The 14,805-nt window shown below is 29.8% G+C and overlaps 1 protein-coding gene across 2 annotated transcripts; it reads right to left on the reverse strand.

Moving 5' to 3' along the window:
- Positions 1 to 781: 781 nt before the first annotated feature.
- Positions 782 to 5,748, reverse strand: LOC130809640 (uncharacterized). Of its 2 annotated transcripts, none has more exons than XM_057675378.1 (3): positions 5,485 to 5,748; positions 2,972 to 3,848; positions 782 to 1,520 (listed from the first exon to the last, which is right to left on the reverse strand). In XM_057675378.1, exons 2-3 carry the CDS (start codon positions 3,835 to 3,837, stop codon positions 1,046 to 1,048), a joined length of 1,341 nt encoding a protein of 446 aa, XP_057531361.1. In that variant the 5' UTR covers positions 3,838 to 3,848; positions 5,485 to 5,748; the 3' UTR covers positions 782 to 1,045. The 2 variants fall into 2 exon arrangements, with proteins under 2 accessions (XP_057531361.1, XP_057531360.1); XM_057675377.1 differs by having other exon boundaries at positions 5,394 to 5,746.
- Positions 5,749 to 14,805: the final 9,057 nt, after the last annotated feature.

Below are 14,805 nucleotides of genomic sequence, written 5' to 3' on the forward strand. Positions count from 1 at the left end.
AACAACATTTCTAAATTTATTGCTTATTTGACACTAAGGTAGAAAATCAACTAAACTTATTAGCTTCATACTCAAATTTTATCTACTAGTATATTATATCTTATTGTCTCCTCATCCTTAATCCTTGTTGTTTGAAGACTTGCATCCTCCAAAGAAATGGACATAATGATCAAGGAAAAACTACTTGAATAAGCACTGTATGGCAATGGTATTAGGATATTGGATGAATTAAGCTCTTATGAGCAATTAAAATACTCGAGCGAGCAAACAATAGGGAATGAAGCGGTAGACAATCCAAAATAGTTGTTTGAACGAGCAAACCTGCCTTGTTTTGACGTTTCCATGCATGAAAGCATAGTCGATTACGCGGATTTATTCATTTGACTCCTTGAGCTTATATAGAAATCTCCAAAGGTTAAAGGAATAGCATAAGAAGAGAAAACATTTTCATATTTAGTTGTTGAACCATTTCAATGAGATAAGTGCTTGTATTTGGGTGAAACTCCATTGGAGTGCTTGTGTATGTAACCAAACACTAACGAGTTTGTTCGAGAGTGCGCACTTAATGTGATTTATTGTCAAGGAACTAGCTCTAACACGCTCTCTTACACGAGAGCCCCATTGGCTAGAAGTGTGGATGCAACACAGTCACTCCTCATACCTAAGTTCTGACGCTAAATATTTCAATTTAAATGAGGGATGATTGAAACTTAAACTCGTAACCTCTTGACGCACTAGCTTAAGCTTAATGGTTACTCTTAACATTTATTAAAATTTAACATTAAGAAATACAAATCATGTAATTGCATATTTCTTGAAATAGAAAAGTTGTTACAAAATAAGAATTTGTAACATTCAAATATTTACATAATTACATGACAATATGACAGACTCAACATACTATACAATCATAGATATTCATCAAAAGAAAATCTGAAAAACTACCATAAAGCTAAGAAAATTACATATATTTTAATACCACAGGAACCTAAACTCAAACTCATTGCTCTACTTCTTCAATTCTTCAAAGCAAGGTACCGTTCGCCTAAAATGCCGGTAGCATCCAACCAACCGTCCAACCGAGAATCAACCCAGCGCTAACAAGCGTGAAGCCTACAGCAAAAGCAACTGCGTATTTACCGATATCATTTTCTTGCAAGTATCGCTTACGTCGCTTAGCTTTGATTGCCTTCTGCCAGCCTTTACGCAGCCTTTTTCGGGATTTATGAGCCATCCAAGGAAGTAAATCAGGCAACGTGCTAAGAGGTGAGTAGTCGTTCTCCGTCTGTAGGAGAAGATTCTCTAATTGTAGTAGTTTTAACCACTGTCTATACGCAAACAGTTGTGACGCTTGTCGGAAAAAGAGCTTGAGAACGTGTTCTTTCTCGGTGTACGCTTGTTTTGCCGCCTTCTCGGCTTCCCTTGCACGAGTTTGGGAATGACATAGTGCTTCAAGTAGCTTCGCCTTACACGGGTCATCATCGGAAACCCTTCCCTTTTCGGGTATGTCACTCTTTGTGCTGAACATTCAGAGTTTCGAAAGTTAAATAATATGCATTAATCAACTAACAAGATGTGTACAAGCCATAGAAGGCAGTTTCCTAAATAACTGCACCAATCAAGCAAAGAGTGAGACATTACAAGTAACGAGACCATCAATAGATACCGGAAAAACAGAAGACTCTACATATAGAGAACCGATCACATCTTTTCATTTTCGGCAAGCTCATGTAGGTGTTATCAAGACTTGGGATCAAGAATCGGTCAACATCACTGCCTAATGGCTACGTATGCACGAAAAACCGAAAAACAAATAATTAACAGTATAGATTGAGTAGTGTTAGGCTGCGACAATTCATCATTTGATCACCCCATGGGCCCACTTATGTGGACACACTTAAGGGGCACCCGTAGACTCGGGCCCACAAAAACCCACGGGTAATAAGTGTGGACTTGCACTCATACTTGGTGGTTCACTCTTTTCCAAAATTTAAGCGATGTGGGATCTTCCTCACATGTGAAGTATTTCCAACAAGTGGCAGTAGAGTAATTAAACATTAAATTGAATAGTCTCAGGGCTAACTCCAAAAGGGTATGATCTGTGATCGGACAAGAGGGTAACAAGGAAAACGGGCGAAGAGAAGAATAATTTTTGGTTTGCTAAAGATGCTTGATATCTGCAACTTTAAGTTCCACTCTGTTACATAAGTCTCTTCATTCCAACACAAACTACCTTGTATTCAGACACCCAAATGCTAAAGATTAAACACTTCAAACTCCATTAGCAATTCGAAAAGAACGTAATTCCTATTGCGTTTCAACACTGATCGACAAACCAATTCTAACTTCACCCAATTTGAGTAACAAAAGAAGATCATTTCCGTGCTTTCCTCATCAATTGATCATACTAACAGAATTATAAAAAACCAATCCCAAACCATTCCTATCAAAAGCACTTCTTATTCATGTATGTTTGCTACCAAGGATCAATCGAAAACAATCTCTTTGTTATCACTAACGGTGTAAGGTTGCGTGTATCCGACCCAGAGTCACATGATTCGCTAATCTCTCAGCGAATCGCGAATCGCGAATCGAAAAAAGCGAATTTTGGTCGGTTTGGGCTACTTTTGGTCCATTTTGAGCGAAGCTCGAATCGAGACATGCGAATTAACTAGCGAATCATATGACACTGATCCAACCCCTCGTACCACGCCGAGGTGGGAGTTACTTAATAGTATTGGGTTAATGAAATGTTACAGTTGTTAACGACTCTTTTCAAAAGTCTCAAAATAGTCTTCATGACTATATCTGAATGAACACATTATAAACTAATTTTGGACAGAAGTTATGCTTCATGCTGTAAAAGAAGTAGATAACCTCAATGAGACCTAGACAGACAGCACAAGAAAAACCCACATATAATTTTCCATACAAAATTACAAACTTCATTCAAGATGTATTTTAATCTTACCTTATAACTTCAGAAGATGCATATTCATTTTGAGAAACTCCTCGAACGGAAGACCAATGATTCCTCTGTGACACAACGGAAGATGGACTCGAAACAGCCTCGCTACGAGCCTCCCAGTCTAAAGACAACACATAAATCTCATCATGATCAATAGACTTCGCTCGTTTATACGGCACCCTTCTCGAGTGCATGTTTTGAGGGGGAGGAAGATCACAATTTTCAACGTGGTGAAGCGATTTCTGCGCCACAAACGAGGCCAACTCTTCCTCATCCGTCACACGCCACCAAGGAACCTTCTCCCCTCTAATCCAAGAAGAATCTGCATTTGAACTACCAACCATCTCCTTTTCCAATAACTCATAATAATCTGTCATGTTCTTTACATCAAGGAAATCCTGATCCACCTTATTACTATCAAGAATACCCGGCTCTCCTAATCCCGATTCACATTGTTTTTTGACGTCTAGAAAGGACTCGATATCCTTATAAACATCCTCCATACATTCCTCATCCATCGTAGCAATAATCTTAATCGGTAAATCTTCGTTTAAGGTCTCCACATCATCTGTCTTAGAATTAAACTGCTGATTCAGGGCTCTTTGAAGCCCGTGATTTGGCTGTCTTTGGACCCACCATTTCGTATCAGACGACAAATTAGAATATGATCGGGTCCTATTATAACGCATACGACTTACAGTGCGATGATCTGGGGGATCGGCAACATTGGCAAGTCCGGAATCGACTTGTTTGGATGACGAAGTGGAAGATTGACAACAAGCTAATTTGGGAGCTCTTTTAGCATCTTCTTGGACGAAGTAACGGTTAGCTACTCTTTGCCAGGCTGCTCTTGCTTCTGCAGCAGCCATCAATCATCTTACTACAAGAGAAGAATAAATCAATATTCCAAAAATTAAAACCTTAAAACTTTTGAACTCTCTAATTTCCATGATAAAAAAGCATCCAAAATTATATGCACACAAACAGCAATGCAGTCTAAGAGCATTCAATATCAGTCCGGGCCTCCACGTCAACATGGATTCAATTAACAACATTCCAGGTGTCACAGGATTCGATAATCTTCTCACAAATCGCAAATAAAAAGAAAGCTGAGTTATGATCGTTTTGGGCTATTTTGGGTCACTTTAAGCGGATTAGTTGATTGGGTATCAAAAACGGGATTAGATGATACAATCAACAGCATTCCAGATGTCACATGATTCAATAATCTTCTCACAAATCGCGAATTAAAAGAAGCTGAGTTATGATCAGTTTAGGCTATTTTGGGTCAGTTTAAGCGGATTGGTCGATTGGGTATCAAAAACGGGATTAGATGCTTCAATCAACAACATTCCAGGTGTCACACGATTCAATAACCTCATTACAAATCGCGAATAAAAAGAAGCTGAGGTATGATCGGTTTTGGGCTATTTTGGGTCATTTCATTCGGATTGGCCAATTGGGAATCAAAAAGGGAATTAGATGGCAAATTATGTTACAATGCAGCCTGAGCTCATAGCAAGCCAAGACTAAGAACAAATCATTGATTTTACCCTTACTATTAAAGCTATGGTCTTCATGAAAATTATCAAGGAATTAGCATAAATCAAACACAACATGAAATTAAAAGGTACCAAACATATTGATCACATCAACACATTTCAAGTTTCATGCTTTGATTCATATAAAAAAATAAATAAATAAATAAATAAAATAATAAAGTTTCATGCTCTAATTGTCCACTCATACATACCCATATAAATATAGATCCCTCACGCCCCTCACACGAAAACCCTTTCCCATGTCCTGCTCATACACCACTAAATATTCCACTTAAATTGAGATGGGATAAGATTCGAAGATTTGAACCTAAACCGTTTGAACCAACTCAAACAAAAACTCAAGCTCATAGTTGAAGCCCCGAGATATACTTATCAATCCCAACATGAACTAACAATTTCAAAATAAAAGTACATCAAATTATCTCCTAAATCAAACTAAAGAGCATGATATTCCCAAAAAGGCACAGATCATAAATAATTTATCAATTTAAGCACAATTTTTTCCAATGATTTAATAAGCAATAATTTGATCTTGATTCAAAGGGCTAACTAAATAAGCATGCACTCTTGCAAATGAATTCAGCTCCAAAGTTACATCACCAAGTAAAAATTAAATCTTATAATTTACAAACATGACGTAAGCAATTAATCAAATTAAGCAAAAAAATGATGATTAATAACATAATAACTAGATACCCAGAAGAAAAAAACAAAATCATAACACAAAAGATTCTTCAGCATAGCATATAATAATACATGAATCTTCAAGTATCTGCACACGGTAATTAAACTTCTTCACAAACACCCAACAAAATCAATTATTGAAAACCCAGAAATTAACATCAAAAACAAATAAATCTTACACTTTTTAGCTCCAAAAAGATATAAATAGAAGATACCCAGAAAAGGAATTTGGGAAATTAAATATAATTTAGGGTTGTACGAAATAATTACATGAAATTATATGAAAGAGTTGATGATGAACAGAAAAGGGTAATAGTCTAGAAGGGTCTCATCCCTGTTGATCTCTTTCACTTTCTCTTTCTTTTTGGTTCGATTTTTTTGATCTGTAGTTTTGTTGTTGGTTTTGCAGTTATCTTTGTCTACTGTATTTGTTTGCTTGTCTGATTGAGAAGATGATGATTTTTATTTTTTAGATTATAAGTAGCCCGAGGGAGAGGGAGAACAAACTGAGAATTGAATTTAAAATCTTAAACCCATTTATTTTAATTGAAATTTTGAGTCTAATTTGTTTTTATTTTTATTTCACGTAATTCTATTTAAAAGTCAGATTATGTTTAACGCAAATTTTCATGACACCATCTCACACTGAGACCATTTTAATTGGATTGGTTTAACGTACATTTATTTTTTAAATGATAATTTTTTATAATCTTAGAGTTATCATTTATAACTTTAAAATAATCATTTCCAATTTCAAAGTGTTCACATAGAGAAATGGGCTTACTTATATAGGCTCGTCTCATGGTGAAACGGTCTCATGTAAGACAGGCTATATATTTAACAGAGGAGGTTGTATCAAGCAACAATGTAATAGAGGTACACTTTAGTGTTAAATCTCTTTTATATTGATCGTGAATTTATTAACAATGAATCAACTTTTAGAGGAACTTACCCAGAGTAATTTGAGTAACCCGATGACCTGCTATAGATTTTGGACAAAAGTAACATTACTCATCCTCATTTTAATATTTTAATAGTGCTTATAGTCTTTACATATCTTTTACTAACTTCATTTTAACATTTTTATATTCCTTATGGTCCCCATATGTTTCCCACTAATTTTATAAAAATATTTTTTATTAGTTGTGGTCCCTATATTTTTTCCACTAATTTTCTTTTAATATTTTTTAATATTTATGGTCCTCACTTTTCCTCTATCAAATTTATTATTCAATTAAATAATAAATTCACTATCTAAAAGATTCTATTTTTCTTAATTCTCTTGAACATTTCTTATTTAAACTTCATTAAGGAACCAAGGAGAATTCAATAAAATAATATATCTATCAATTAAATTTATTTTTTTTTAATTTCTATGAGCATTTTTCGTAAGAATATTTACAAAAGGCAACCCATTTATTTTCTTTGTTTTGAAGGGGTTTTCTAAAACTTAAAATTGTAACTCATGACTAGGGTTATAACTTACACGCATCACTAACATAAAATTTTGAATTTGATTCACTTTGAAAATGTTGATAATGATTCTTTTATTTTGTTATAGATCCGATTATAATTTAATTGAGTTTGACTTGATGTTTAATTTTAATTAATTAGATAGACAATGTTTATTGTTTAGACTCTACTAAAAAAGCTTATCAATAAACTTAAGAATAATTATCATTTTTATTTTATATTAATTTTAATTTTTAAATATATAATTAGTGTAAATTTGTTGATAGGTTTTCTAATTGTAAACTTGTTACTTAACATTTTTACAATAAATTGGAAAATTTTCAACTAGTTATTTATAAATAATTATGTTATGATAATAAAATATTATAATTCAAACTAAAACTTTATTGGTAATTCTTGAGTTAAATTGAATTTTATAATTAAGTTTTTTAAGTTGTAAACTAAGTCTTAACTAATTTGATTTTGATTTAACTCACTGTATGAATATCACTAATTTTGTTTAATTTATTAAAATCAATTCAATTGAACTAATTGAAACTATTCATTTCGTTTTATGATCACCAAAACTAGTAATAACCCAATAATATAAATTAGTAATATAAGCTTTTTATTTTAAAAGTATTTTAATTTTATAGGTTATTTTTGTTGTTTGTAAAGTGCACAAACGACTTTATTGACTGCCGCAAACCAATTTAAAGGTGAACCAATGATAGTAAAATGTGAATTAATGACGGGCCACAGCTAGAATTCTAGTTACTTCCTCTGTTCCATATTAGTTGTAATATTGGCAAAAATAACATTATTTATTCATCACTCTTAATTTGTGATAGTTTTTAATCTATAAGTTAAAATATAGTCAAGTGAGATCTTGTTTGATTCATCTCATTGCAATGATTATCAATGTCAAATTTTTATAATTTTTTATTATACATAATTAGAGATATTAAGGATTGAATTAGTGCATTGGACTGCGTGAAAAAACAAATGTTGCAAGTAAATTAGAACGGAAGAAATAAGTAAGGTTGTAGAGGGACCGACCCTATTGTATGGATAGTGTTTAGATTATCATATTTTCTTTCTAATCCATCTATTTTACTTTATTATAAAGGAAATTCCATATGGTAGCATCTAATTTTCATGAAATGCTAGTGAAAATATTTTTGTAAGAATTTTCCACATGGTAACATTTTATTTATGTACTATCTAACTGCCGTAGCATTTTCCGTTAAATTCTTGCAAATTTCCATTTAATTCACCATTTTGTAAAAATTTTCCACATGGTAGCATCCAGATGATGCTGTCAAATGTTTAATTTACCATTTCAACGTTTAATTCACCGTTAACTCATCAACGCTCTCAAATGTTGCAACAATTCTGTTTTCATTCAAATTGGTGGCATTATAAAGTTCAAAGGTACATTTTAAGCACTAATATATAATTCAAAAGGTGCATTTTAAAAGTTCAAAATGTGCATAAGCACTAATATGATGTACTTAATAAGGATTATGAAGTTCAAAAGGTGCATTTCAAGCAGATACATATGTAGTTAACTACTATCATCAAAGTTCAAAGGTGCATTTCAAACACTAATATATAAAAAAAATCAAGACTACATTTAAGATGTTTTTGAAGATGATGGCTTAGAAGTTGTCCTTTTACCCTTTGTCAGAGCACTAATACATTTAAACAGTGAATTAAACTTAACATGGTGAATTAAAACATTTGAGAGCATAAACTAGATGCTACCATATAGAAAAATCTTACAAAATGGTAAATTATACGAAAACTAATAAGAATTTAACGAAAAATGCTACGGCAGTTAGATAGTTCATAAACTGGTTGCTACCATGTGAAATTTTTTTACAAAAGTACTACGACTGGCGTTTTATGAAAGTTGGATACTAACATGTGAAATTTCTCTTATTATAATTATCATTTACGAAAGTCTCATTAATTAATGTTATTTTATATATTTTATTAATATCATCAACCCAATTAAAAAGTCTCATAATTTCTTTATTATTGTGTAATAAAAATATTGATAACTTCTTAATAGAAAATTTTAGTTAATCACTGTTATTTATAAATAACCATAAAAAGACAAAAATAAAACTTATAAATTAATTAAAATAAAAAAGAAAAAATTATAAAAATAATGGACCTATGACATACTGCCACATACAGTGATTTACAATAGTGTTTTGCGAACGACTAATATCTGATAGCTGATAGCTGATTACAATGGCTGATTTGACCAGTCGATTTTAATTTGTTTGACTAGCTGATTTTAAACCCGTTGCTATAAGTAGTGGAGCACCTTGTTCAAAAATAGCTTATTCGTAGCAATAAGTTGTTTCGACAAACTAATATATCAAATATTAGCATTGGTTGATTTGATCATCCAATTCTTTAATTATATCACAATAAGTTAAAATTACCTAATAAACTATTTTGTCAAACGGTCCTTTTAACCACTAGAGCTTATTTCTTGAGGATCTGAGAAATGAAATATTTCCACCATTCTATAATACTTGCTACTGAGTATGACATATTGTACAGAAAAATGTCATAATTAATGGCAAGTATTATGGAATGGATGAAGTATTGGTTAGTGTAATGTGGATGGTGTAGTGTTACACGTAGCCTAGCAGTAGATATTGGGAGTAGAGTATGTAGGAGTAAGAGAAGGAATTTGGAATTAGGATTATTTGCATTTCCAAGTTCCAGCTGCTTCCATTAACTTTATCTTAATAATGTCTTATACTCATACACGTAAGGCTGGCCCACAACAATGTGACACTCCATTTTTTATTCTATGGCCTACTTTTTGTTTTATACTTACTATCATCATCCTTGTCACTTTTATCATCTTTCCTTGTTTACCTTCTTAATGTAATGTTGGAGTGTATGGTAGTATTTGTTTGAATTTTTGGTCGACTTTGGTTTTGGATATTGAAAGTCTGTATGATATAATGTTATGATTCAAATCTCATCAATTACTTTTTATTTAAAGTGGAATATTCAGTATTAAGTGTGAAAAGGTTATGAGTTGCATTTATAATTTTAGTGTGAGGAGGTTATGAGGAGCATTAAGTGTCAGGAGGTTATGAGTTACATTTATACTTTTAGTCGATTAGGTTCGTGAGGGGGAGCGAGTTTGAATATATGATATATTTTGAAATTTCAATCATTAGCTTAATTTTTTTATTGAGTTGGTTTCTTGACAATATTATTTCAATGGTTTGAGAAAATTAAGAAAATAAATAAAGTGTTATCTATGAAAAGGTGAGAGAAATGTGTGATTGAAATGAAAAAATAAAATAAATGTGTAAATGAGAATAAAAAAGGAGTGTGGATCATGACTAAAAATAAATTTGGCAAATTTAATTAGACAAACTTAAAAAAAATTGAGCAAATTTTATGTCACGGAGGGAGTAGCTAGTACCTTACATTATCTATGCCCTTTGTCGAACCAAATTTGTCTATAGGTATTTGATATAAAAAAAAAACAGACAACATTAAATATGTAGGCGTGTAGGGTAGTGAAAAATATGTGAATAAAATTATAAAACAAGTTAAATATGCGGATGAAAATTTAAAACAAAATATAAATTATGATAAAAATAGCTAGAATTAAGACAAATATAGTAAGATACACTAAAAAAAGAAAATACTCAACTATAGATATGTACTTTTTTTATCTAATTTGATTGATATTTGCTAAGTTACAAGAAAAAGTCTTATATAAACTTGATTGATACTAATTTAGCGTCTATCAACCTTATAAGGTTCAAAAATAGTATGATTTTCCACTTGAAAAATATATTAAGTATAATTATTTGAGAAATATTTGCTATTTTTCTAGTTTGTACACATTAAAATAATATGAATTAAGTTACTACAAAACTTTTGCAAATTATAATCTGTAAATTTAAACTGAAAATGGCCAAATTGATAAATTAAAAATATGGTTAAATAAGACTATTTGGTGGAAATGTTTTGATCTAATTGTTCTAATCCATTTTTTCAATTTTCACATTCTTTTTTTTTATCAAGACTTATAATATTTCTGGTCAATTTTTATATTCTGTGTTTACATTTTATCTACACCTAAAATCGATACTTTTTAATAATAACAAAATACTCCTATTTTATAAGAAATTTATGACCTATCAAAATTTAACTCCGATTTGAAATTAGTCTAAAATTCGACCAAGAAGTAGCGGGTTATAACCCAAAATAGCCTTACCTGAAAAAACGAAAAAAATCGAGTGAAACAATATAAATAAATCGAATCGGACACTAATTACTTGATGTTTTCAACCTTGTTAGGTCCATATCATCAGTTTTAGTCAAGACTCGAGATCCATTACATTTCTGCCGGTGGCAGTAAATCAACATTTCTTTGTTATAGTTTTTTTTTTTTTTTTTTTTTTTTTTTTTTTTTTTTTTTTTAAATTATAAGATAGATTAAAAGAAGGGAAAAATCAAATAAAAATTGAACTTAAAATTTTTGTATGAGGAATGGTAGTTCTAGAAAATCTTTTACTTAGGTTTTAAGGGCTTACTAGCCGATAGAAACATCTCCATCCTATTCCTCCCCATATCAATGGAAGAAAACAACTTTGGTGATAAGAATTTTATGAAAAAGACCATTTTTTTTTCAGATTCTCATAAATTCATAATTACTAAAAATGGACCTTTCAATTCTTAGAAAGTCATTCCTTCAAAATAAAAATTCTTAGAAAGTCATTAACCCTTTTTTCGATGGTGTATAATACTTCATACATTCTAGATTTGTTTTTTTAAATATAATTATCATCAAATCCTAAGTTATCTAAAATAATCCAATTTTTGTTCAAAAGTAATCTTAAAGTTAATTAAAATTCTCATATTTGAGTAACTAAATTTTAATTTCCCACAATACTATTCACATAGGATTAGATTTATTGTCGAAAGTAGGGCAATATAAAACCGTTCTAGTAGTTCTATCTTTTTAGAAAACAATTGATTATTACCGGTTCTAATTTACTAGAAAAATTTAGTTCTCATCTACTAAAACAAATAAAACTATTGATGAGAATCATGAGTTGACCTATTGATTATAAGCTTTTCTTTTTTAAACTTTTGTCAGGGATTCAATTCTAAGCAATTTGAACTTCTTATTTGAAGTCGTTTTATCAATAAAGTTATCCTTTTTGTTTATGTCACCAACGTATTTCTTACATTTGTTTTTTTGTTTAATCCTTCATTTCTCTATATTCAATTCTTAAAATTTAACAGAATTCTTTAATAGCAAATTCATTAAACAAATAGAAAATAAATCAATAAAAAAAAACTCTTATATAAGAAGATCATATCTCAAACATACACATTAACTTAATTATAATATTTTAACATATTTATTTCGGTTTCACATATTCAATACTCTTTCTAATTAATCATATACATTTCTTGACATTAATTAGATCAAAACACAGAAGAGTGTGTACAAAAGTCACATGCAATATGTTGTACATGCAATTCAAGTTGGCAATACAAACCAAAAAATCAAACAAAAACACTGACTCTACTACATTCAGCTACCTATCTATTGATGAAAATGATGTAACATACTCCATACTCCATAGAGATGCTTTTTATTAGGGCTATTATTCGGTTTATTGAGTCAATTTCAGATTAGGTATTTTGAGTCGATTTAAAATCAAATTTTACGTTCATTTTGAATTTTACATAACTACAAATATATTTTAAAAAGACAAATTAAATCAAATTCAATTATAAAATCAAAAATATATCAAATATCGAATCGATTTTAAACTATTATTTTTTTTTATTGATATAGTCCAAACTATATAAAAGCAATTTAGTGCTTTATTAAAGAGGGGCCATGCCAGAAATTCGTTTGTTTCATGTCATGAAACAAGGTGGCCCTGATTCTGAATTAACATCTTATCTAATACTTCTTTTACACATCAACTTATCCTAAAAAGTACTACTAAAATATAAAACCGCTGAAACAACTGATAACTGATAAATAATTAAAATGACTAATTTAATTTCATTAGTTAATTTTGAACGACACGTTATTAAGAGCAACTTATTTAGAAACATAAGTAATTGATTTAAAATAATAAGTTAGTGCAAATTGGTAACACTAGCATTAATAATTATTGTTGTCTTTGATTGTTTTTCTAATTCAAACGTAATTTTGTTCAATTTTTTTACTTAACGCATAAAGAAGAATCCCATTGACAATGGTTTATGATATTTGGCTAAATAGGGAATTTATATAAGATTGACAATCATGATAATACTTCCTAAAATACTTGCCCTTTCTTATGGTTAAAGTTAGGTATGTATCTACTATATACGGATAATATACTAACGCCGTTAATCTAATGATACAAATTCTAATCATATATTTATTTTTGGAAATTTCATAAGCTAATCTATAATTTTTTGTTTTTTTACGTGGTAGATAAATTTTTTATTTAATTTACGTGGTGATTTTAATTTTCTGATTTCTTTTCGTGGTAGACAAAAAGAAAGTTTTTGTTAACTTTACGCTTATTTTTTACTCAATGTAATGATATTTTTTTCAAAAAAACAAAGTGAACATCTTAATTGACCATATATATTTCGAAATCCATTCGAAATAAGTACTTAATTTGACCAAAAACTTAACATTTTGTCTACCACATGAAAAAATTAAAAATTCAAAGTCGTGAAAAAGTTAAAAACTCAGGGTTACCAAGTAGAATTTCTCTTATTTTTTCATTCAAAAATCCTTAAATTAAGAAGACAAATTACATCAAATCAGTAAATATTTATTTTCAATAATATTCCCATGTTCCACAAAATTTGCCTAACTTTTATTTTTAGTCATTTCTATCAAAATTGCCCTAATTTTATTTTTTATTATCATCCACATTCTTTCCTTGATTTTCATCAACACATTTATTTTTACTTATTCATCTCATCCCCACAATTCTCTCACTTTCCCATAAAATATCACTTTACATATTTTTCTTAATTTTTCTCACCAATTCTAAATGACATAATTTTTATGGAATAGAGAGAGTATTATGCAAGATATTTTTTACTATAAAGATAAAAATATTTAATTTAATTTATTTATATATAAGAAGCTAATAATAATGATTGAATTAAGAATTTGTAGCTTTATAAATAAACTACTTTATAGGATATACTATTGCCACCCCTTCTAGTTCAATATATACAATTCTAAAATTTTCATATTCCTTTAATTTTGCAATTGATCTTTCTATTTCATATTCATTTAATTTTGCGATTGATCTTTCTAAATATAGTAGAAAAACAATTATGGAAAGCCAGATAGCACATAGGATACAATATGAACCACAACTAATCTCTTGAGAAATTGTTTTTTTGAGAGACATATTTCAAGCCCAACCCATTAAAGATTAATGCTTACTTACCTTATTCTTAATGATTACTTACATTATTCTTAATACTTACTTAAAGTATTTTTAATGCCTACTTTTAATATTTTAAATGTCTACTTAAAATATTTTTTAAAAAAATATAATGGATTAGCCTAATTAGAAATGGTCTTTCAAAGAGACCGTCTTTCACAAGAATTTGCGTGTTAACTAATGTGTGCCCACTGTTAAAATATTTGATTTACATTTGCTATATTAATCTCTAATTAACTTTCTGTTGTAGATTTAATTATTTGATTGATTAGGCGTCAAACGACAGATCAACAACCTTAATTTGATTGAATTTTGGGTCAAGTTTGCAATTAGTGAAAGTGAAGCTAGTCTATTATTAAATTAGTAATAATAAAGTAATCTAATTCATGATTATATCATGACCATTAATTGCTACTAGCTTAATTCATTTTTGTGCAAATGCACGGATTTTTTTTTAAATGCTTCAATTTGATAAAATATAAATTAATATTATTTTAAGTGAAATATAATTCAATCACTATTGTTCACTTTAATTTCTATGAATAAACCAAAATTTATATGATTAATTTAGTTTTTGTCTATTTGTTGCATTGTGATTATGATTCTTAATCATTGAGTTTTTATCTTAACTAAAGAAATGGAGCATTAATTTGTGATA

This window comes from Amaranthus tricolor, chromosome 4 (genome assembly GCF_026212465.1).
Source record: "Amaranthus tricolor cultivar Red isolate AtriRed21 chromosome 4, ASM2621246v1, whole genome shotgun sequence".
Taxonomy (NCBI): Eukaryota; Viridiplantae; Streptophyta; class Magnoliopsida; order Caryophyllales; family Amaranthaceae; genus Amaranthus; species Amaranthus tricolor.